The 25,955-nt window shown below is 35.4% G+C and overlaps 1 protein-coding gene across 1 annotated transcript; it reads left to right on the top strand.

Moving 5' to 3' along the window:
• Positions 1-22,181: 22,181 nt before the first annotated feature.
• LOC131876582 (uncharacterized) lies at positions 22,182-23,144 on the top strand. The gene is made up of 2 exons (XM_059222019.1): positions 22,182-22,415; positions 22,521-23,144. The coding sequence occupies exons 1-2, from the start codon at positions 22,182-22,184 to the stop codon at positions 23,142-23,144; spliced, it is 858 nt and encodes a 285-aa protein (XP_059078002.1).
• Positions 23,145-25,955: the final 2,811 nt, after the last annotated feature.

The raw sequence follows: 25,955 nt of genomic DNA, 5'->3' as shown, positions 1-25,955 counted from the left end.
TGCTTATGATGCTCAATTGTTGGTGTAGGAACCAATCCTGCACAGTCTCATGGATCGACAGGTATAAGTCAATACACCTTATAGAAATAATATATTTTTTAAAAATTAAAAGAAAAACAAACTTCCTCAGTTTTTCAAACCTCAACATTAGCAGCAAATCTAATACAGTTATCAACACTTGAGGCCTCAGTTGGACTTACTCAAATTTTAATCTCAACATCAAATTTATGGCTGACTTCTTCATCAATATTACCCTCATTTGCAAAATATCTCTCTCATTACCAACTAGCTCTCTCATTTGATGGTGCACAAGTATCACCAAATAGGTATTTGTCAGATGTGTCTTCCTCGAGTGAGGGAAATGCAAGAATAGAAGAGGAAAGTGAGACATGTAGTAGATCTCAAATAGGGAGATCAACTAGAGGTCAAAAGATTAGAAGAAAATTCAATAAACGCATGGAATTTTTTCTTGCTCAAGGGGGGTCATGTTCTTATAATGATGAGACCAAAGGCAACATTGAGGTGCCCTTGAGGTACAAACATCTACTAAAACAATGTGTACCCAAGGAACTTCCTCCAATAAACATTGATTTTTGTGTTAATGAGAGGATATATCGCATATCACCTTCGTCGTTACATGGTTTGGGCCTATTTTCCATGGACAACATAAAGGTATGTTACAACAAAGTTGCTGAATTGATGGAGTTTGTTGGACCTTGTTACAATTATAATGATTGGATGCAGATTGTTCGATATAAAAAAAGTATGTGTAGGTATGCACTGTCAGCCAATTATATACAACAAAAAGATAATGATCAAAGTAAATGAGTGGTTGTATACATTGATGGAAGGCCAAAATCAACAGGGAATATTGCAGGTTTTATAAATAGTACATGACCTAGGTCAACTAATAAGCAACCCAATTGCATATTTGAGGCACGTGAGGGAAATTGTGTGTTTGTATGTGCGATAAAATCAATAAGTGCAGGGGAAGAGCTACTAATCGATTACAATTTGAATCATATAGATACAAACAAAGTTACTATCATGGGGGTGGTACGTACTATATATATACCATTTAAGCCAACTTCCAATTAATGAATCCAATAAACCATTGTATTATTAAGTTTTTTTGCTAAGTCTATTGGTTTCATTTCGCTAATGTTTTTATATTTTTTCTTTGTCATAGGGCCACATGGATCCACCACATAGCACAGATAGGGGTGTAGGTCTTGACACTTCTACAGAGCAGGTAAACCTCATTGTAATTGTACAAATTAGATAGAAGCAAACTATTACATTATGATCTTTTCTTGAGTGTTTTGAAGTAATTTTGATAGTGTTAATTATATTCTTGTCACAGACGGATGTTTGGGATAAGGGAAAGGAACCTGCAGTACCTCAGTACCTCCATAGGGATGTGGGGCGCTCGACAGTGTTATGCGCTGATGACATCGCACTTAGCACAAACCCTATACAATTGGTACAAACGAATATTAGAAAAATTAGCCAAGAGATTGTCGATTTGGAAACCATAAGCCCTCAGATTGATGAGATAACAGAGAGGGTGCAACTATTGTTGCGGACAGTGGAAAACTTGCAAGTAAGCAGTAATGAAAGCTTTAATCATAACAAAAGTTCAATAATGGTTTATATTTTTTTCTCTTTTATGTCATTAACTAAAATATGTATGTGTTGTTTTTACAGAAATTTATAAGGGCTCATCATCCTGGTGGCGATGATCAGGGTATTGTGGATAGTTCAGGTGATGACCATATTCTATATATTAAAACCACTCCTTTGGACTTGTGAACTTGCTTTTTTAATGTTTTATATATTTAATGTATTACTCTTCAGGTGCTGACATGGGTCTGAGGTCGACCCCAACTGTATTGCTGACTGCAATGTCGACAACACGTAGCATGCAGACATCGTATGTTGCACCGGCTCGTGTTGACCCGCCCACTGGTGGTAGATCCCTCTTTTTCTCTCTCTTTCGTTATGTGTTTATTACCCTTGAAGTGTTCTTTCTTGGAGGCATTTCATAGTGGATTCATTTACTGTGGCAGGAGATGCACATGAGGATGCGCCAGAGGTGACTACTGGTGATAACATACCATCATTTCCTGGATCTTCCTATATTGCTAGTACGGGAACGTTGCAAGCCACATTGGTGGTGAGAGACGAAGAATTGATTCCCTTGAAGATACAGAAGGTTCCAGGTACTTTAAAATTATTATTATATATAGTCTAATTGTAATTTACTTACTGATCACTCATTTTGGACTAATGACCCCATGTTTTTTTTGCAGGAAATGATATTTTTTATAAAAATCTTAATGACATTACATTGCAGATATTTGGGCCCACCATACGTAAAAGGTGGAACATCGTACGTGAACTAACCCTTATCCACTATTTTGATTTCATATCATTGCTAGAATAGTTTTCCTTTTATCCATTTCTTGAACTATATCAAAGGTAGCTTCAGTTTCTTTCTAAATCTAACAAGTTTGTTTTTGCTTTAAAGGTGGAATGACCAAGAAAAAAAGTTAAAAGATGAACTCACAAACCGTATGGTAGGGTTGTTTGGAAATGACACATTCGACAAGACTAAGCTCCTGGAAAAAGCTGGCACATATCTAAAGTATGTGAGGGACCAATATAGGACACATTTAGAGAAGAACGTAAAGTATGAGCATCCCCCCATGATTCCAAAGAGGGAGTGGAAGGACCTGATTTTGGATGCAAAGGAGAGAATTGAAAGGAAAAAAGGAAATACACCACCAGATGCTAGAAGAAGGTATGTGATACTATTAAGAATGTGAATATGTACTAATTATTCATTATATTTATATAATCTAACATATTTCAAACTTTTCATAGATTGAGTGACACGTCAAAGGCAACCAAGGCAAGACAAGAAAAGCATGGGCAACACAAACTCGGCTCTGGTGGTTATATGAAACTTGTCGCATGAATTGTAAGAATCAGTAAATTAAGTATCACATCAAAATAATTATAAATTGTAAACAATTTTTTTTTGATCAAACAATACAAGCAAAATTCACAATACTAAGCAAAAATGCAGGGCTCTGAATTCAATAGAGGGCCCACAAAAGATGACAAGAGAATTGGCTACCCGCAAGGCTATATAGTCATGGTTGAACAGCTACGAGAATTGAGTGGGCAAACACGAGATTCTAATGCATCTGTCACAATGGTAAATAAGCTAAATGAAAATTATTTCAAATTGAATACTTAACCAATAATCTATTTGATGTTAAGTTTCAACATAAAGTGACTATATTTTTTTTAAATAAGCAAGCAATGATAACACTGCGCGTGACATTGGAATGCAGCATGATAATCGTGGAACAGAACCTGTACATGAAGGTCCGGATGTGCATCCTAGTAGTGGAGGTATTCATTTGCTATTCAAAAAAATTTATGTAATTATTAATACAATTAAACATCTTAAATTGAAAATTAGTGTAGTAATTAATGTAACCTTTATTGTTAATATTTTAGAGCATGTAGTCGGTGGTGACCAAGTGGAGCATGATCCGGGTAGACAACATAAGGAACGTGATGTTCCCCAATCAGGTAAAGAGGACCACTATTATTCCTTTAAACAAATTTAATTGCAATTGGTGTATTGATTAATGTAATGTTTCGTATTTCAACTCCAGAGGATCTAGAGGGTGTTCAACATGTCAAGGTTGAGGCTAGACAAAATGATGTGGAAGATGATGTGGCCCCATCAGGTAAAGAGTGTAATGGTTGTGTTCTTTAAATTAATGAAATACTTGTAACAATAATAAAAAAATGTTTTGAATTTAACCCAATTCTTTGTTATTGCAGAGGACCCCCCTTTGGTTCAGCATCCTCATCCTTTGTATAGGACTAGGCATACATCAAGAGCACGAGAAGAGGGCAGAACATCCGAAGATGGGGGAAATGATGAAGAAGACGATGCTCCACTTAGACTTTACATAGCTTCAAAAAAAAAAAGAGAAAGAAATGATTGTAATCTACCTTATTTGATAATGACTGATTTTTATGTGTTAATGAATGTAATTATGTGCTAATGAATGTTCATGAATGATATGTGTTGATGATTATTGATGAATGTTGCATGTTAATGAAAGTTAATGAATTTTATGTGTTAATGAACGTTATGTGATAATGAATGAATGTTATATTTTAATAATGGATGAAAGAATGAATGAAAGAATGGATGAAAGTTAGATGTTAACGGGGAATTTAGAGTGATGTTGGGGGGGGGGGCACAGGGAGGGGCCAAATGAGCTTCCACCTTCACGTGGTTGGCCCTGTTAAGTAGAGAATATTAAACTATTCTCGAAACAAAGCGAAGCTCAATAAGATAACACACTTTTCAATATTTCATTATGTTGCACAGTTAATCTTATTGAATAATGTACGTATATTGAATCTTAATTGTAGGGTCCAACACGAACAACACCATGGTGTGACTGCAAAAGTTGTGAATATGCCTCATCATGAATAAAGCTGAATTAGCGCATTCTCTATAAAATCTCAAATGCTCTATACTTTGGAAGTTTTGAAATTTTTATGATCATATCGGTCCCCTGCCTAAAAGCTTTTTTCCTTGATTTGTTTGTGATACACATTGAGAGATTTTTGTTTTCCTTTTATTTATGCATGTCTTAACCATTCTCCACATGCTTCCCATTCTTATTTAGATTGTTGTATTTTTACATATGTTGGAATCTGTAGTTCCACGTACATGTTTTCTATGTTCTTTGTAACTGTATGAAAAGGTGTAAAATGTGGGTATAGTCCAAAATCTTGATTACCAACAAGCTATTATTGTTTAATAGTTCCAGTGTTTGTATTAATTGAAACAGTTTAACCCTTTTAACATGTTTCATAGCAAACCTACACTTTGTATGCAATCTTATTGTTACAGTTCAATTACTGAGGTGATGTGATTTTCAAAAGTATTCCGACGAAAACAAAATTGGTTTTCATTTATGTATTTTATTAAAATTTTAGAGTTTCCTCGTGAACATTTAAACTTAGAAGGATTTAAAAATTCAATACAAGAGTACTGGACATGATTTCTGGAGATAGAATTGAAACTCTCTCCCATGACTTCAGATTGTTTCCATACTCTCTAGGCTAGTAGATTTCAGACACAAAACATAGGTCTTCTAAATTCTGTCCCAACATTAATTAGTTCCTTTCTCTTCTTTTTCATCCTTTTGGAAAGAGAATTGGAAATTGTTAGGAACGAACATCTTCCTAGGTGATTTGTTAAAATACAATGGGGAACTCAATCAAATTTTAATTCACTTCGTTTTAAGTTATTATCACAATTCATTGAATTATACTTACAAAAGGCTTATATTTCCAAGGTAAAATATCAGTATCTTTCTTGGGTGATATTAGATAGCAGGGTCTCTTGGCTTAGACAAAATCACCCTCTCATTGTATTCAAAGTAGATGGGTAGCAAATCTAGATGCATCAATCATTAAATCATAAACAAACACAAGCTCAAAAATTGTGTTGCCAAGTACGCTTGGAACCTAGCTTGTAACTAACTAGTTCATACTAGATATTGTTTGGGTATGGTATTCAATTCTATTAGAATCTACAAAATAAATATTAACCTAGAAATTAATGTAAGTGATAACAAATTGTTAAATATAAATGATAATAAAATCAAAATAGCATAACATAGTTGATTTCATAAGAGAGAAAATGAAAAAGTTCACAATATCTTCACTCAATATCCAAGATTTTTAATCCATGAGGATGAGATAGAAAACCAAAAGACAAGGAATTGTTTATCCAAGTTTCCAAATTTTTGAGGATAAGGAAAAAAACATAATCCTATGAAAGAAGGAGAATGTGCAAGTCATTATCTCAAGTTAAAAGAAATTACTTAAGTAAACTAAACAAACAAATGCAATATCATACTTACGATAAAACATATCCACTTGGTGAATAAAATGGTACATTGGCACACCCCCTTAAGTGCAATTGAGGTAAGAAGAAATGGGTCACAAGGTTAGGTATCCATGTAAAATATGAAATAACCCCAAATTATAAAGAGAGTGTACCCTCTCGAAGTAGAGACTAGAAAATCCATAGGACAAAACTCCATCCCAAGTGACATATGTGAAGGATAATATAGACCCACCCCATCCCCTAAAGTTGGTCCCTCCACAAAGAAGAGAGAAAAGCAATGCAAAATGTTGAATGGTGAATGTTGTAGTAGGTTCATTTGCAACAAATGATGCACCTTCCTTTCACAATATGGAAATCTTGAGTTGTCAAATTGTTGAATTCCCATTCAAGTGGAATGTAGAAAGGAATTCAGATGTATGGTTTTTGAAGCAACTCATGTGTCTTGATGTTGATGTTAAGTTGTGATTGTTCCATAGAAGATTCAAGGACTACAATCATTGAAGTGTGAGACCTTAATTAATGTGAAATAGAATGTGTCATGTTGCATGATATGGTGGGGATAGAACAAGTGAATTTACAATGGGAGACGATGTAACTCGATGGGCATTGTCATCAATGAGAAGACAAATATTCTCAATTGTTTCATCAATATTTGAAAGGTGAGAGTCCACAAACAGATGTGAAATGTTTAAGTAGGCCTCCCAATGAAGTGGATCTCATAGACACGAAGAATCCTATATAGAGAATCATTGAGAGCCCTTGAAGAAGAAAATTTAAACTTCGATGAAGCAATACATGATGGAGGAATATCTTGCAAGAGGAAATCAAAGTCATTATGGTGTCATCTAGATCTGAAATGTGGTCTACTTTTCAAAAAAGTAAAGACGCTTGATAGGAATGTGTCCTAGTGGGGTGAATCTAGAAGACATATAATCCTATTGCAAAGAATCATGGAAAGTTCTAGAAGAAGCAACTTTTAATTCTGAAGTAGCAACGTGTATAAGAGATGTTCTCATTTGTAGATGGAGTATCAAGAGGAGGATCACTAGTCCATGGACCATGTCATTGTTGTTAAATACCTACGCTTTTGTTCATAGTCACTTGGTGTAGGAATGAATTCAATGAGATAGGGTAGGAGATCCTACATAATGTTATTTTTCACTATCCCTTGTTTCGAGTACAAATGGTTCTCTGAATTTATCTTGACAATAGAATGTCGAAATTTAATACCATAATCCATGATGAAAACTGCCAAAAATGGAAATTTATCTTAGTTCTCAATTACAAAATGCTTTTGTATAGGCCTCTCGAAGATTAAGTACATCAAATTGAGACTTTATAAATTGAGTGTATGTATTAGCAATCTCCCAAATTGTTCAATGGTCTCCAAACCTTGTCAATTTTTTATTTTTATTTTAACTCAAATATTTATGGTATAGGCATATCATTGGTTATGTGATTTTTTTTTCCTTAAATGCTTCTACAACCAAAAGAGACAAGTTTTAGATGAAAATGGGGTCTTATGGGCCTTTTTGACACAATGGTAGGTTATTTAGACCTGAAAATGCCCCAAAAACTAGTCGATTGCCTTAAGTTACAAACAAATCCTTGTTTGTGAGCATGCTTCTTGATCTCCAATTTTGGTGGAATGAAAGATAATAATGAATTTCTCAAGCCTTTTGGATGCTTTGAAACCACAAAAAAAAAGCTACTTTGATCATTGAAATGTTGTAGTGACTTGGATAAAAAAAGAAAACTAAGTCTAAACTTTAGAAGTTAGTTTTTTCTTGTCAAATTGTTTTCAATTTTCAAATCATCCAAGGATGCAAGAGGAGTATATTTTGTTATGACAAGATAAAAAAAAAACTTAGAATCTTTTGAAACCATTGAAACATGGGGACCCCTTCCCCCCCTCCAAAATCCCTATTTTTTCAGGATGCAATACTTAGGGGAAACATCCCCTTGCTGCACTACTTAGGGACATCCTAGGGACTCCAAGGAGTCTCTTGACCATCTTGAGGATGCCTATGAGTCTCCCATGGCCCCCAATTAGAAACTCCAATTCTAAACAAAAATGGTGAAATTATTGTGAAAATGTCATCCGTATTAAAGGTTTGGCAATGCCCCCTAACCTTGATGGGGGCTCTGCCCCAAACCCCCCACAAGGGGCACTACCCATTGACCCCAAACCTCTACCCACCATTCTTATTGTTAATGCAATCGTTTCCATTTTTTTTATGTTGACTAGTTTAAACACTTAGTATGCCAAAGTTTCATCTGCAATTCTTATACTTATTCTTAGTTTGTTCCCAAAGTTCCAAAACTCTACCACCATTGTTAATGTTAAAATTTCAATGCAATCATTGACATATTTTTAATGTTTATTGTAAAATTTACATAGTGTGGCAAAGTTTTATTTACAATTGTTATACTTATTCTATACACATCCTTTTATAATTAATTTTTTAAGTTGTATATATATTTGCATCCCACCCCGCCCCCTTCGTCATCCCCCTGTCGTCCCCAAACTTAAGCCCTTGGTATGATAAGATATGAAAGCTCACAATAGTTTCATTTGATATGTTAATCGAGGAAAAACCTATAATATATAGCTTCCAAGATTCCAAATCCATGAGGATCATGAAGAGGTAGAAAACCAAAAAAGGAAATTGCTTATCCAAGTTTCCAAATTTGTGACAAGGAAAAAGTAGAATCTCAATCAAAGAAGGAGAATGTGCAACTCATTATCTTATTCTACCTAAGTAAAAATATTACCTAATTAAGCTTTTTAATAGTGGAATATCACACTTAGGATAAAACATATCCAAGGTAAATAAAAAATTACATTGATAGGCTTCTTTGGTTGCTCTAAAAGTGGTGCCTTATGAATTATGTTCTTGGATACTAAAGTTTCCAAATTATGGGCACTCTTGATAGCTTCTCGTAGAGATTGTGATTCGAAGGCTTTAACCAAACCTTTCAATGGTTTCTGTTGATGTGTTTTTTATGCACTATGCAACACAAAATAAAATACTAAGTATTCCATCCTCTCTTGAACAAAATCCTCCCAAGTGCTAAACTATGTGATCAAATGGGATGACTCCAAGATTCCAATAGTCAGGTCTTGATTTTATATTGCAGATAGACTCAATGATTGTGATGTGATATTTGCTGGAATCACAAGGGGGACTTACGTTGCTTGGGTCAAGACCTATCCATTCTCATGTTTCATGATTGATTTACACTCCATGATATAGGTCATCCTTGAGCAACATCTCAACTTAGCCAAATTTTGTTTTTTGTACCCTAATTCTTTAATTTTGACCCCTTACTAGCATTTCCTTAGGTTTTATTGGAATTCTTGCTTCTCTAGCATGGGCACATTTCTAGGGTTCATTTGCACAAATTGCTCTTGATGAGCAAGCTAGTATCATGACCATGACTTAAACAAAATTTTAACTTAGTCAAATTATCTCCTCCAAACTTCTATGAGTTCATCGCCTTCATTCTTCATCATTTGGATGTCTTTTGTCATTGGAAGGTAATTCTTGGCCACCATACCTCAATCTTGACCTATGCTATACCCTAAAACCCTAGAACCTAGTCATGTTTACAATTGAGATCTTGGTGACTTGATCACTTAATATAGCTTAATCATGCAGGTCTCATCTAACTCCGACTCCAACACTTAAGCAAATCAACCCTAGCAACCAAGTACTTTGGGAAATATCCTGCAACTTGACAACATGGGTAATGATGGAGGAATTGAAGGTGAGACCTATAGAGGTGAGAGAGAGAGAGAGGGTGAGAGGAAGAGATAATGACTTGGAGAGGGTAGAGAAAGAGAAGTAGAGAGGGAGAGAAGAAGAGAGGGATGGAGAAAGAGACCTAGAGAGGGGAGAGAGAAGAGAGATAGAAGAGAGGGATAGAGAAGAGAGATAGAAGAGAGATACCAATGTCAATCTTTTTCTATAAAAAAAAAATTCCGAAAAATCGGCCTATCATTGGAATTCTGACTCCAAAGGGTAAAATTCCAACAGAGGAGTGTCGTCGGATGCACAGCATCCTCGTCGAAACTCTCCTGGAGGCCGTCGTAACCATTAGATGCACGGTATCCTCGTCGGAACTCTCCTGGAGGCCGTCATATTACGACGGCCTCTAGGAGAGTTCCGACGAGGATGCTTTGCATCCGACGGCACTCCTCTATCGGAATTTTACCCTTTGGAGTCAAAATTCCGACGATAGGCCGAGATCGCAACAGTATTCTTTCGGGGTATGAGCATCCATGGCGACCGTCAAAAAGGTTGGAGGTGATGTCGGAATTGCGACGACCACAAGGATAGTCGGAACTTCTGACACAAAGTTTTCGACGGCTTTTTTTGTCGGTAGTGCGACGAAATTGTGTCAAAATTCCGATGATTTGCCGTTGAAATTTTGACCCGAATGTACTAGTGCATGTTTTGGGTCTCACCCTGGCACATGTAAATCCCAACTATTGAGAATCATGCATTGGATAATGTTTTTAAGTTGATTGGTTGGTGTTCTTCATTGTTCATTTACACGTTTTATTTGATGCCAACCTTGGAGGATGTGCTAGTTTGTGCGGTTCATTGGAATATTTTGGAAGTGTTGTATTGTAATCTTTTTGGGTCCTTTGTATCTCCTGGAGTGGAGCCCATTTGATATTTTAGGTCTAGGTGGCCAAATTTATGTAATAATGTATATTCTATAAATGGCCAACCTAGTTAAGAGTTTTGATGATTAAGCTTGTATATAAAGGAGTGTGGATGTATTAGTGAGTGTGTGGAATGGGTTTGAATTGATTTTTCTAAGGCATGAAAGACTTACAAGCAGTTTTGGTATTCAGAGATGTGCAAAAGACTATGGTGAAGAGATTTGATGATGATATCCTCAACATGACAAAGGTTAGAGATTGTGTTCTTGAAGCAAAAGAGCTTGATATGATATTGATCGCTTGACACAGTGGCTCAAGATCAATTTCATGATATGGAGATTTTGTTCATTCAAATTCAATTATTTGTTTCTCCATCGGAAGACAGTGAGTCTCTTGGTAACTTTCTGTGTCTTGCCTTGTAACAATGAGTTTTTAGTCTTGCAAGTAATTTGTGTCTTTCCCTAAGGTTGTGTACCTTAGTTCTACAAGTCCTCTCAAGAGCAAGGTCTTCTGGAGGCAACATTGTACCGGATTATATTTATATTGTGAGTTTGATTCTCACCATGGTTTTCCTTGATTGGGTTTTCCATGTAAATTTGGTGTTCATGTGTTTGTTGTACTTCATACTTTCATAATTTGTTATTACTCAGATTATATGCTTGCGATTTAAAGTTTGAAGATCAGTAATTAAGTATTTGAAGGTCTAGATTGATTCAACCCCCCCCCTCAGTCCTACGGAATGTTCAATAATAGGATTGTTCTATTCTTCATTCTACACACATTGGAAAAAAATATTTAATTTTTATGTAAGTTCTATGATGTACATACTCAATGATGTAATTTTCAAGATACTTCCAACTTGAGAAATCACAAAAAATTATTCAATAAAAAAAATCCAGTGCAGTACATACTCTTGGTTATACTTCTACAAAAAGGTTTTTGAAAAATACTAATACAACAAACAAATAAAAGGGCTTACACTAGTGTTAGGAAAGGTTTTTCAATCTTCCCCCTAAAGTTAGTATTATAGAGGTGATATTTTTTGGTATAAAATGGAAAAACTCAATTTTTGGGCTATACTCTTAGTTTTTGGTCAAAACAAAAATTCTCAATTGCTCAACATTGCCTATGGTAGTAACTATTGTGTAGATCTTGGGTACTTCAATTCAAAAAAGAAGGGGGCCCAATCAATCCATCATATCAAAAGTTATTGCCCTTGGAAGTTTGCTTAGGAAACATAAAAAAATGTCAAATGCAATAAAGAGTTGTAAAAGGGAGTTGCACCTATCGACCAACTTTTGATGTGTATTATGACATATTATAAGGCATCTTTGGTTGAAGAATAATTTAGGTGCCACTTTTGGGTGGTTTTATCTCATTGGTTTCTAATTACCATATGATGGCCTTAGGTTTTGTATCTGCTATATATTAGGTGCTTGAGATGGAAGTTGTGTGTAGAGTTTCATATATGTTGTTTAAGTTTAAGAATTTCTTTAGATCTTTGGTTTGTGGTATTGTAGTGAAGGCTTTCTTTGCAAATGTATTGTAATCCTAATTTATTGAATAATACTTTGAGCTACTTTTGAGTGGAGTTTTTCTCCCAAAAGGGTTTTCCCAATGTGCACCTATGTTATGGTATTTATTATTTATCTTTTTTTAAATAGGTTTTTACTTTTTATAAATTTAGAAAGATTGAAATTTGTATAACACTCCCCTTAGAATATTAGGATAGAAAGTGTTTTGGCATACCTATTTCCTTTCAACTAAACACAATGTTATATTTTAGTCATTAAAATAGGAACACTTTTATATGTGCTCAACATTTTACCCTCATAAACTCAACCATGTTTTAAAAACTTTAGTTTAGAAATTGTATTCAAAGTACTAAAATTCTTGTTCTTATCATATCTTGAAATTTTGAGAGTACACATTTGAAATTACTAATCCAAATTTAGGTTTAGATCATTGTAAGAAAATAATAGCCATTTTTTACTCCCTTTTTGTCCCTTATTTCCATGCATTTACACATAGCTAGGGTATCTTTGATCATAGCCATCCAATCAAGATAGGCTAATTGACAATCCCAAAAAGGTACATTCCACATGTTCAAGAAGTTTGTAGTATGTATAAGTTAAGGGTGTAGTTGAATGAATGTTCAATATGCTAGCCAATTGAAAACTTGAAGTGAAGGAGCTTCCATACCAAAACAAGAGAATTTTTGTTTACCTTAGAGATCTAAATATTCAAACTTGCGTTAGCCTAGAGATTGTGGTTAATATTTTAGAGTCACCTAATGTTAAGTCATGGAACAAGAAAGAAGGGAGTGGAAGGAGGTAGATTTTTGTGAGAGGAGACAAAATGAAATGGTGACAAGACAACCAATTCCAATCTTTAAGAAAGTCTCGAGGCATGGCAATGGTTATCTTGATATAAAGTTTCAGGTAACTAGGGAGATGTCCAAGTGAATTGGGTCTTTGTCCTTAGCAAGAAATTTATAATAATCCTTACATACTCATGAGGGAACCAAGTAAATCTTGAAAACTCCCACAAGTCACTAAAGTGGTAGATGCCTTTCTTGAAGAGGTAATGAGCTTGGTGGTAGAAACCTTGGGCAATATGTTTATTATCAATTTGAATAAGCTCATTCCATCAAAAGGAGGGACGAAAGACTACACCATGACAAAGAAAAGAATCTTGCTAATTAAGAAGATTAGTAACCAACTACCAAGCCTCCAAAACACTAATTAAAGGAAGGAAAAAATTGGTTTCCAAAAAAGAGTCCCAACCCTTTTACTAAGCTACTGGCAAACAAAAGCCAAACAACACTGATGCAACCAAGCTATCAAAAACAAGCTACGACAAAGAACTATACAATATTATAACTAGACATACACCTAATCCAAATGTAAAACATAGAAACATGTTTTGAAAGACCTTTTATTCCTCCTTTAAACGACAATCTATATCATCCAAATCTGCTGAGTCCAGGGAAGGAGGGGAATTTGTTTCTCCAATATTTTAGTTTAACCTATTAGAAAATCATTTCCATATTTATAATAAAGACATATCCTGGTCGGCCTGATAGCAGACATTTTACTTCCATATAAGGAAGAAGGAGAGGATATAAGTAGCGAATCATAAGAAAAAAACAGATAAAGACTTTAACTGGCTGCGACCAATCCTTCTTTCTGTCATTTTGCTCTGGAAATCCAACTATGGAGAGCTTTTTGTGAGTGCAACTTTTTGGGCACCTCTGCAGACATTTTAAAAGACTGGAAGAAACTTCAGTGCAATCAAATACTTAACAAGGAATCATCTGATATCAACAACATGTGTGCTAAGCTTTACAAGCGTGGGTTTAAAATACCTCACAGATTTAGTCCGGGTAAGATTGCTCTCAGACAAATAAGAAAATGCCAAAAGAGAAAGGATTACAGGGATCACCTGCATTACCTGATGGCTTTAATGGAGAATCTCAGTTTGTGTTCTGTACATGCCAAGAAGATTACCATCAAGCCTAAAGATATACAACTTGCAAGATTGCTTCACCATAAAATGTCTTAGACTTTCTCCATTGGAAGCATTATTGTTATAAACATTCAGTTCAAAGTCCATTTGAATCTGTAAACTGTGGGAAAGTTTGAAATTTTGGTTTTGTGATACCAGCTTTAGAGCTTGATTTTCTATAGAAATGACAATTAGAAGAGATTGAAGATATGATTGTTCTTTGCTTGAATGCATATTTGATTTTCACCTTGGTTTCTCTGTGTAGTGTTGTAGTGTTGTTTGGACTAGTATTTAGCTCATGTTCTTTTAAGCAATATTTCAATTTGTTATAGTTGTATATCATTTCTTTTAACTTGTTCTTACTGTTTTTGATTTAAAAAGCAGCGGCAGCGTTAATTAAGATGCAGCTTGTTCTTACTGTTGTTTTTGCTGCTGTTGTAGAAATAGAAATATAAATTGGCTTCCTGTGCTTTTAATTTAGTTTATATTCACTTTGTATCCATGGCTGCTGCCTCTAATTTGTTCTGAACTTGTTGCAAATGGAGCTGTGGATATTCATTGAATGTTTCTATATCTTTCTTGTGGTCCATTCTACCCTTGATTTTGTTGGATAAGTCTTTAAATAACCATGTAAGCTCCATATTATCTGTTATGTTGAACTCAAGAGGTCTGTTACAGATGGAGGAATTCTTTGCCACTATTTGTATCCCAAACTTCATTAAGTGTAGACATTCTCTCTTCAAAACTCTTGCTTTTGTCATCCAAAATCCAAAATTCAGGCATGACCTAAATCATTGGTAGATCTAAGTTTCTAACCTCGAAATGTTACTAACAAATCTGTGCAAGGTGTAGGAAGCAGGATTAAATGATAGCGAATTATATTTATAAATGATATAAAGGGATGATAAATATATTGTGTTAGGTTAAATTTATATTTCTAAATATGGGTTTATGAAATTATTAATAATTAAATATTTATCAATGATGTTAATTCGTTTTTGGATTAATTGTGTAGTGCTTTTTTATTATTAAAACTAGTTTTTAGATTCTATTTTGATTATTTAAAAAGACTGCACAATTGAATTCAGAACAGTTAACAGCTTTAATGAATTGTAGAAACTTAATATCATTAATTCGTCAATGATTTTAAAATTACATTAATTACATATCATTGAACTAACAAATATTAAAAAATAATCACAAATTAATACTCTAGAAAATATTAACTTAACAAGATCGATCTGTATTAATTTAAAAGAAAAAAATTAAAATGACTTAGAGCATCTATTGATCTAAAATATATTGATGAAAACTTTTCTTCCTGATAATTACTTAGCATTGCCTTTTGATCTTCTATGTTCTCTAATGGTTGAATCTTTTTCCAAAACCATTGTAGGAGTCTAGTTGGTTTACTTTGTGTGACATTATTCTTGACCTTGGTTCTTCCCGTAACTGTAAGGATACCTCTAATAGACAATAAAGGGACATTGTTCTACCAATTTAATTAAGTTTGATATCCTGAAAAAAAATTAAAATAAATGTTAATATTTACAAATAAAATTATTAAAAAATAACATATAAATATATAATAAAATAAAACAAAAATAAAAACAATTAAAAAATAATAAATGATCTACAATTTTCAAAAAAAAATAGAAAGTTACATATAAAAGTAAACCACAAACAAAAAGAAATAAAAAATGAATATCCAATATGTAAAACACCATCTCACTATATCACCAATTATGTGCACTATCTGGATCCAACAAATTGTCTTATTGAAGAACTTATAATAATAACATTGCTTCTATGTGCCATGGGACTCTAGAGACCAAAAGAACGGTTAATATGATTGATGGCAATTAGAATGAAAGATATGTGATAAGTAAGCTGGGATTGCAAATTTGAAATTGGTAAGAATTGGTAAGGAAAAAAATGAATATTAATTTGTTGACTAAACAGTAATGATAGAGAATTTAAGAAAATTACATTACAGAACTGCCTAGCAAGGTAATATGTTTGATCTATTTATGGGTAGGATTAACGTCCAATAGCCCTTGCTAGTTAAGGGGAAAACATGATAAAAGAAGTTAAAAGGAAACTGATTATATAATACTAATTGGGAATAGTTCAAAAGAGAATAAATTGTACATGCAATAATAATGATGTTTGACATTGAGTGCTTGTTCAAGAATGTATTTTGGATAATTTCCTCACTGATAGAATCTTATGGAGTGAACCTCCACAGCATTAAAGCATTAATCTAAATGGATGCAACAAGTTCTTAATATTCAAGAGAGAGAAAATGGTTAACTTTTGTCGTATATTGAAATCTTTTTGGTTAAGATTCAAAGGATTAAGGGGTATCCATTCTGTCAAATTTGTTCATAATATGATCCCGTCCTCATCTCTTATTGTGTTGGAGTCTTGCACTCAGCAAGACTTGATCCATGGAGGGCTCATTAAGAACCATTCAACCTCACCAACAAATCAAAGGTTTGTTGACTATCTTGAGAATTTTATTATGATCTACCAACAAAATTACTCTTTCTCAAAGAACAAAGTGGTAGATCTTAAATGACATATTTGGAAGAAGCATATGTTGGTGGAATAATGGCTGACGAATTAAGGTGTATCCATGCCTTTGGAGCACCAAGACGAGTCAATTATAGAGCCTACAATGCCTACAAATGGTACCATCAAGATTGGTTTTTCAATCATCAACAAATTTTCCATATAAATCCTTCTTCTTATTATTAAATTATCAGGTGACAATCACCAATACCCCAAACAACTTGAAGATCACCAATACCTTCATGGTGATTTTGCATTAATGCAACTCTTTGTCCTCTTGATAATCTAGTATAAGATGTCTTAATTTAAGTATAGAAAAATAGGAAGACATATGGAACTTTTGGGTGCACTCAAATTCAATCAATTGCATATAATGTATTTTATAATCAAAATTGCTCAATCTATATAAATTTTGCCCTCATAAATTACATTCATGATATAGAACATCCATGGCTTTAATGTTCTAACCTCTATTTGTCCTCTCACTCGATTGAGAAGATGATATAGAACATCCATGACTTTAATGTTCCAACCTCTATTTGTCCTCTCACTCAGTTGAGAAGATGATATAGAACATCCATGACTTAAATGTTCCAACCTCTATCTATCCTCTCAATCGATTGAGAAGAATGACTATCATAGTTGGTTCATCCTTAAATTCACTTCTTTAAAAGCTCACTTTCAGCTAATATTTGACACTTATTTACAATTTTAAATTTTTTTATTTTTTTTACATTCTAGACTCTTAGCTCACTTGACTAAAGCCTCTTACTTTAAATCTCTTTGCACAGCAGCAAGATGAAAATACTTTTAACTGGAATCAGAATCAAGCCTACATTGCTCTTGACCATTCAGCAAGTCTATCACCCCAAAAGTTGTGTATCATAAGGATCAAAATCATAGTTTTTGTTGAAACTGGAAACTGCTGTTTATGTATTAGAAAACCCCCAAAAGTGGAGGAATCCTACTGTTTCAAGAAAATAAAATCAGTGAATCACTGACTTCTCTTGAAAAATTTCACATGAAATCTGCTATCTTTGGGGGCAAAACCCTGCCGCTCACTACTAATTAGTACCACTGTTTTGACTATCGAATCATCAAAATCCATTTTGCCTCATGACTGAAAATCACCATTTGAGAGGATACAAACTACTGTTTCTCTTTTCTTGAAGATAGAACCCTCCATAAACCATAAACCCCGGATATGAAGAAAATGACCTTCCAATGCTAAAAACTATACCAAATCCATTTTATTTTTATTTTTTTATGCAAACTCGTCTTTAGAAAATGAAGTGTTGTTGCATTTTATTTTTTTCATCTAGTTATTAATGTTATTACATTGCATTAGGGGAAAGGAGCCAATACATGCACGGGGTTCAGAAGGTGATATAGAACATGCGCACCATGGGCCCCACACATGACCGCCCTACCTGACAAAACTTGCGCAACCGCACACCAAAAACATAACGAAAAAAATTGTATAAATATTCACATTAAACATAACATCTTTCAGGCCATACATGTATCCATTACCAAAAAAACATAAAACATTGCATAACATTTGGAAATATTAAAACATGCATTTACGAAATAAACATATGTCAACGTGGGCACTTTCACATGCCACCATGCCAAAGAGTGGGCCCCTCTAACAAAATTAAAGAGTCATTGTAAAACTTTTAAACATGACCAAGTTTTTGGTATGCGGCCTCAGCTGCCAATAAAACAAACATTACATAAACATTAATATTGCCAACACGACATGCGTGGACCCAACCGTGACCCTTCACACGGTACATTTTGGTTGGTTTGGGTCCACGTCGGTGCCACGACACCTCCTTCCCCTTGCACAATACCCAATACTTTGTCGCCTATGTATAGCTCGTCCTATCTCCTTCACGTCGCTTCCAGCGCATTTAGTCGTCTCTTCACGCCAACTCACACCTGCAACAATGACAAAAAGCGTGTAAGGCCACCAAATTCCAGCCAAAAACAATCTAATCAGGCTTAAATGAATTACTTCTGCAGATTCAATGGACAAACAATGCAAATTCAAATTTAAAATTGAAACAAAACATTAAAAAGGGGGAAACCACGCAATCCATGTATAAAACAGAAATTATCATCTCATTGCAAGAGCTGGATTTGAAAGAAATACAATGCAAGAGAAAAACAGAAAGCAAAAACACGGAGTGGCAAACACGCACACCAGTCGACCAGATTCAACAAAAGCACACGGGTATTGTTCTTGTCACCATACATATTTTTCTACATCACACTGTTATTTTACATTTTCTCCTTTACGAACTATATAAACAGTAGTGTTTAATCCGAAACATTTTGAAGCAATCCCAAGCATTCCCAGAAACCATTCCAAAGTATTCACAGGCATTTCCAGAAACCATTCCCATTAAAATTTACATATTCTGTTACTTTTAAATTAAAAACATTGAGAAATATAATGCTTACCAAAAATGTATCACACATACACACATATATTCATTTAGTCTCGCATTCGCTTCTTTTGCTTGGGCGAGGGGACGTAGTCTTCGTCATTGTCGGACTCCTCAAGAACCTCTGGTACGTCGTACCAATAGCCAGTGTCATCTGCACCTCCTGCCTCAACTACACCTCTCGACATTCCCTCATCTCCCGCCTCACCTGCACCTCCCGACGTTCCCTCACCTCCCGCCTCACCTGCACCACCCAACGTTCCTTCATCTACCTTCTTCCTCTCAATGAGCCACATCTCCAGCATCGTCCATCTAAGTGTGGTTTTGGCAGACCTTGCCTTGCGGTCCGTCCCCGCTTCCCATTGAAGGAAGGGGAAAAAGTTAGGACCCCCACGAACCAGTTCTTGCTTACACACTTCAAACCCAAGCCCTGGAACAGCCATTAGGACAAGTTGATCGAGATTGAGTAGTCATTCATCGTCCACAATTTCTTTCAACAACCATTTAACTTTCTATGAACTTTTCCCAATCTTCCAAGCCCAAGCCGCCACCATGGCCACAATGTCCGCATTTGTCTGGTACCGATGATTTGTGTTCATGAAACAGTTACCCAGAAACAATTTCAAGTACCAAAGAAATTAGTCATCCCCGAACTTGAATACAGCCTTCAACCTTTTATCGGTGATCTTGCCCCTAAAGGCCAGCTGTTGTGTTGTGTAAAGGGTGAAGGTGGCTTCCATGTCTTCTGCAAACACTACACACGTCAGGTGCATAGATGAAGAAACCTTCTGGATTTATGCAGGGAATTTTTTTTAACTAATTGAAACTATATCCCACCAACACATTAAATAGCAACTTCACTGCTTTGGCTTACATGTTTTTTTAATAATTGCCTCCAGATTTATTCTCTCTCTCCATCTTGTTTCATTTATTGAGCAATTAATAATTGTGTCCCTTCGCAATTGCCATGCGTATACAATTAATACATGAACAATTGTATATGAGGTGGCTGCCAGCTTTCACCCTTCGCCATGTATACAATTGAGTTGGCTCCCTCCTATCAACAGATGGGGTCCACATATATATGGGTTGTATATGTATGAATACCTTTCTATGGGGTCCACATATATATGGGTTGTATATGTATGAATACCTTTATATGGGGTCCACATATATATGGGCTCCAATTATGTATTAATACCTTTAAACACACACACACACACACACACATATTTATATATATACACAAATGAATATATATATATACACACACACACACACATGTGATTCTATATAAAGTCAGATATATATGCATACATTTATATATTGAAACATATTTGTATGTATATGTGTCTATGAGTATATGTGTGTGTGAGTATTTGCGTATATATGTGTGTGTGTGTGACTACATGCATCACTATTCATACATATATATGTATATCAATCTGTAGAATGGCATACAACTTACTGTGCAATTGCAGAGTAATTCAATATTTGCATTCACAAACATGTACAAGTGTTTATCAATTCCATACCAATGTAATCTTTGAATTCAAAGAACATGTAGAAATGAATGCCAATTACTCTACATGTATGTATATACATATGATAATGTGCATGTATGTATATATAGATTAAAGTAATATTTTGAGGTCACATGCAAAGTTTGTAATATATAGCATGATGCAGATTGACAGTGATGAATTCCAGACAATGCACATGGATACAACAGAGCGTGAAAATGTCAAACACAGATCAACGCTATCAGATTGTAAAAAATTATCAATATAAGAGGCAAAACAATCTCAAGGTCTACGAGATTCTAACAAGTGAAGGTCTTGTTGAAACCCTATCTCCAGACAATATTGATTATGAAATCCCGAACTATCTCCGTGAAACTTTCCCCACCTCACACTCTGCTATTCCACCCACATAATGGCCTGTTAACATCCCATATCCCCAAATCTGAGCACAACAAGAGTGGTTAGCTAGGCATGGTCATCATGTTGACCAATTCTTTCTCTATCCATACCCCTGTGATGATCTTGTCTTCCCCACAAGATCTTGTTTCTTTTCAAAATTATTCAAACTCAACCTCCAATCGTGGCAAACCAACTATATAAATATATTTTTCTTAGAAAACTATGGTCCTCAAGTCCGAGAATGCTCTCAAAACCTATCCTGGCAACGCCTGCTTCATACAGTAGTGGATGAACAAATCCCATCGTGGATTTTTACTAAAATATACATCCAACCTAATTGTAAGTCAAGCACACCTTCCCGTCTATATAGTCAAGTAATTCTTTAGAAAGAACACGATCTAGCTACACCCCCACATCTAGAAGACCCAGAAGGTTTCGACCATGAATCCATACTAGAATAGGTGTCCAATACAAAAAACAATAAAACAAGTGTCCAATACACAAAACAATCAAACAATTGCTGAAATTTTGAGTTTCATAAAAGGGAACTATAGTCCTACTGTTCAATCTTCACTGACTTGTTGCACTTTGTTGTCATTCAATCTATAATTGCACATTCATTCCATATCAAGCATCATTGTTGGCACTAATCAACACTCATCAATGTACAAAATGACATAGTTAGTTGGTTCGATCTTAGAGTATTCGGATTCAAAAGAGTATAGCTGATATTAATCTTTATAAAAGATTGAATGGCTAACATAAACTTATTCATATCAGTCATGGTGGCCTATATTTATTAAACATTGTTTCCATGGCTAACATTCATGTTCATGTTGTTCTGTGTAGACAAGATGCTTCCTTGTGCTTCAAAGAGATTAACATGCACAAGGGTGCGTTCACAAAAAAGGGGTGTCACTTTCAATGTTGAAGCAGAAGCCATGCCTCCTGTTCAGACCCAGGCAAACCCTATACCCCTAGCAACAGACAATCCAAATAAACATCCTATCCCGACCATGATGGACGAACCTATTCCACCTTCAACTTCAATAAAAGTAACAATGCAACAGAAAATATGATCGGGAACAGACATGGAAGGTGCCCTCCAATATGTTGAGGACAACGACATGTCCATACGGGGTGCATCAAGGAAGTGGGGCGTCCCAGCTGCAACACTACCAAAATGGTTGAGTTGTTTGACCACCATGCCCAAGAAAGGTCCACCAACCATCCTCACATATCAAGAAGAAGAGGAGATTGTGCAATGGTGCCAAGAGATGGCTGGTTGTGGTCATGGCCTTGAAATCATAAACTTGAAGGCAGTTGTCTCTCAGATTTGTGAGGGTAGACCAACCCCTTTCAAGGATGGCATGCATGGCAACTCATGGTGATCTAGTTTCAAGGCCAAACATCATGAACTCAGCTTGCAGACGGCTGAAGGCCTCGATAAAGACCAAGCACTGTGTCTTAGACTAGCAATTGTTTCTACTTTTTACGAGACATTGTCAAAAGCATATGCTGCTAATCCATATGGTCCTGCCCGCATTTGGAATTGTGCTGAAACGAGAGTTATGGCCGATAGAAATGAGGCAATGAGGGTGCCTGCAAGGAAAGGAAGTTGGAACGTGTCTTATATACTTTCGAAGAGTCATGAGTGGATCACAATTGTTTGTTGCGTTAATGCTTCCAGACAAAGCATTCCAGGGTTCTACATGATCAAAGGCAAGAGGTTGTTACATAATTACATAGCTGAATGTGAACCTGGTGCTTGCATGGCAGTGCAACAACATGCATGGATGACCAAGGAACTATTCATGAATTGGTTGCACCACTTCAAGCGCTCCGTCCTTGGGGGTGTATCACCAACGAACAGGTGCTTGTTTATATTTGACGACCACGACAGTCATGTTGCATTGCCAACCATCCAAGAGGCAAGAATGTTGGGCATAGACTTGTTGACATTGCCAGCTCACACATCTCACAAATTGCAGCCACTCAATGTGAGTGTATTCTCTCCATTCAAAACATCAAATCGGAAAGAGACGCATGGATAGCAAGATTCCCCGATCTAGAAATCAAGAGGACTGAACTAGTAGAATTGAGCAGCAAGTCTTTGGCCAAGGCATTGACTATTTCAAACATTGTTGCAGGAATCAAAAGGATGGGGATATGGCCCCTCAATCCTGATTCCCTCACCCAAGACATGCAACCCAGCACCACATTCCACATTAATGATGGGGAAGATGCATCTATAGTGCAAAACATGCTCAGCCTTTCGGGAGTCCATGTCTCCCTAGAAGTGGTTGCAGAAAAAATTGCAGCGATCCGTTAAATGGATTCAACTGCACAAGTTGACATGGAACAAGCAGCCACCAACATTGATGAAGTTGCAGTTGACGCTTTGGACGAGAGTCTTGGCCTTCCATCCGAGCGAATTGCACCATCTTGGGTGGTGGAAGGTGAAGATGAACGGGGGGCATCTAGCTTGCCTTCACCACCAGAAGGTGTCATTCCGGAAATGGTGCATTACTATGCAAATTGTGGTGACTCTGACAATGGAAACGATGCAAGTTTGACGCAAGAAGCAACACAAGATTGTAACGTGGAAGAGGAGAGCTTGATGTCACAAGTAAGTGAGACGCCTCAATCACAACAACAGAAAACACTTTCATGATTCTTAAAACTGCCCGTTCACATTATGAACTAGAGAAGTGGTAGGGGGGATTCAATTGGCATCCATTTGGCACAGGAAGGGTAGTTGATAACTTATGATGAGTTCGTCGAGGGTGTTGAGTTTGCAGAGACAGGGAGTAGAGAAATAGAGGAGGGGAAACAAAGAAAAAGAAAGTAGATAAAAGCAAATAAGGTAGCAAGTTGGCTGGCCAAAGAAACTAATGCACGGTTGAGAAAGGAGAAGGCAATCTTGTGGTAGGAAAAGGAAAGGCTAAAGGAATTAGAGAAGAAGGAAAAGGCTGAAAAACTGCAACGAGATAATGCAGGGAAGGAACACGAGGCTGAGGAAAGGGTAATCTCAAAGAAGGTCCATGAGTTGGCAAGAAAGAAGTTGTTGAACAGTGAGTCTAGTCCGTCCATGACATTGCCCAACCGACACCTTGTTATGCAGGATCTAATTAACACAATGTTGCCCAACTTTCCAATGGGAATGAATTATCACCTACTTTTCTTGGTACTTCGAAATATAATGCAAGGGTGCCACCATATGGTGCTAGCCCCAGATATTGCAACCCAATGCCACTTGAATTGAGTACTAGTGAGTCAATTGATGTTGACGAGAACATGGCACCTGTTGTAGCATTGAGGCCATCAGGCTCAGGGCCAAGAATTTTTTTGCCTCATTTTTTCAATTGAAGTTTAAGAAGACATTTTGGGTAATAGTTCTTGTTCAATTTTGATTGATACTTACACACAATGTGTGGAAATTGTTGTAATGGAGACATTGGTAGACATATTGATTGGTGACATACAAGTAATGGACTGATTGGTTGTTTCTGCCAATTTGAATACTTTATCATGTGTCAATGGTTTCAATTGTTTGAGGGTTACAGGGTTTCAATGGTTTCAATGTTTGAATGACTCAAATGCTTTCAATGGCTACATGTACATTCAATGCTTAATTGGTTTGCATAGTTCAAGCGCTCCAATGTTTGAATGTCTCAAATGCTTTTATATGTTACGTTTATATTCAATGCTTGAATGGTTTGCAGAGTCCAATGGTTTCAGGTTGGAAAGAGAAGTTTGATATGTTGGTACAATTCACATGTAATGGGATGATTGAGCAAAGGTGTGAACAACTACATTCTATAGTTTTCATCTATTGAATGATGTTTATGGCAATAGTTTTAATGTATAAATTTAGCACAATCGAGTTGGGTGCCGAACTCAAAACCTTACCAATTGAACACCTCAAAAACCTTTTCATTGGTGCGAGGTGTCAAAATTGTGCCATTTTGTACCATCGACGAAGGTCATCGCCAGTGATTTTTTTAGTGGCTAATATTCACCAATTGGCTATTTTTTAAAATTTGGAAATCAAAATTTGGCTAATAGTTCAAGTTTTAAGGTGACCTAAATTGCCACATTTTTACAAAATTTTATTTTAGTCTTATTTAAATTGCTAAAGAATTTATTTTATTAAATTTTTGAACTCAAAGATTCACCAAAATATTCGATACATGATTGGATCATATTTGCCAAAATTTTAGAATTTATTATAAAAAATTTAATTAATTTTCCAATAATACATCATAATTATTAGTTACTTTAGGGTTTTATCAATAATATTTAGTTGCCACCATTGATTCAAAATATAATCTAATGACCATCATTCCATTCCATGAGGTAAATTATACCTACAAGTTGTAATGCTCATGGGGGTTGAGTTGCTTTTCAATTGTTGAGCTCAATGCAAATCAATGGTATAAAAATAACTTTAGGCCCCATGAGTATTGTAAATTTTAAGTACATTTTATCTAACAAAATACAAATAGAGCCATTAGATTAATTTAAATTAATGGTAGTAACTAAATTAAGTAGTACCTACCCTTTAAACGCATTAATGATTTCCACCTTAGGCCTCTACTTTTTTATAAGAAATTTTTTTTTAATAAAATTAAATTTGCAATAGTAGTTAATGCATACTCATATTATTTATTCGCCAAGATTTTCTACCAAAAAAAAATTATGTAAAAAAAATCGCCAATAAAATTGATATTTTTCTTTTAAAAAATGAGAGATTCGCCAATAAAAATTATTATTTTTGTCCAAAATAAATAAAAATTCACCAAGATTTTATATCTTTTTTTGAGGGGAGCTTTCTTAAAGTAATCACTGGTTGTCGCGTTGCA

Source organism: Cryptomeria japonica, chromosome 6 (genome assembly GCF_030272615.1).
Source record: "Cryptomeria japonica chromosome 6, Sugi_1.0, whole genome shotgun sequence".
Taxonomy (NCBI): domain Eukaryota; kingdom Viridiplantae; phylum Streptophyta; class Pinopsida; order Cupressales; family Cupressaceae; genus Cryptomeria; species Cryptomeria japonica.
Note: the sequence above shows the minus strand (reverse complement) of the source record. Positions and strands in the feature narration are given on the sequence as shown.

Excerpts from the sequence above, each read along its gene's own strand:
- LOC131876582 (XM_059222019.1), top strand. The coding sequence starts at position 22,182 with ATGGAAGGTGCCCTCCAATATGTTGAGGACAACGACATGTCCATACGG. Across the intron at positions 22,416-22,520 it reads TCATAAACTTGAAGGCAGTT|ACGGCTGAAGGCCTCGATAA; the intron begins GTCTCTCAGATT and ends CTCAGCTTGCAG.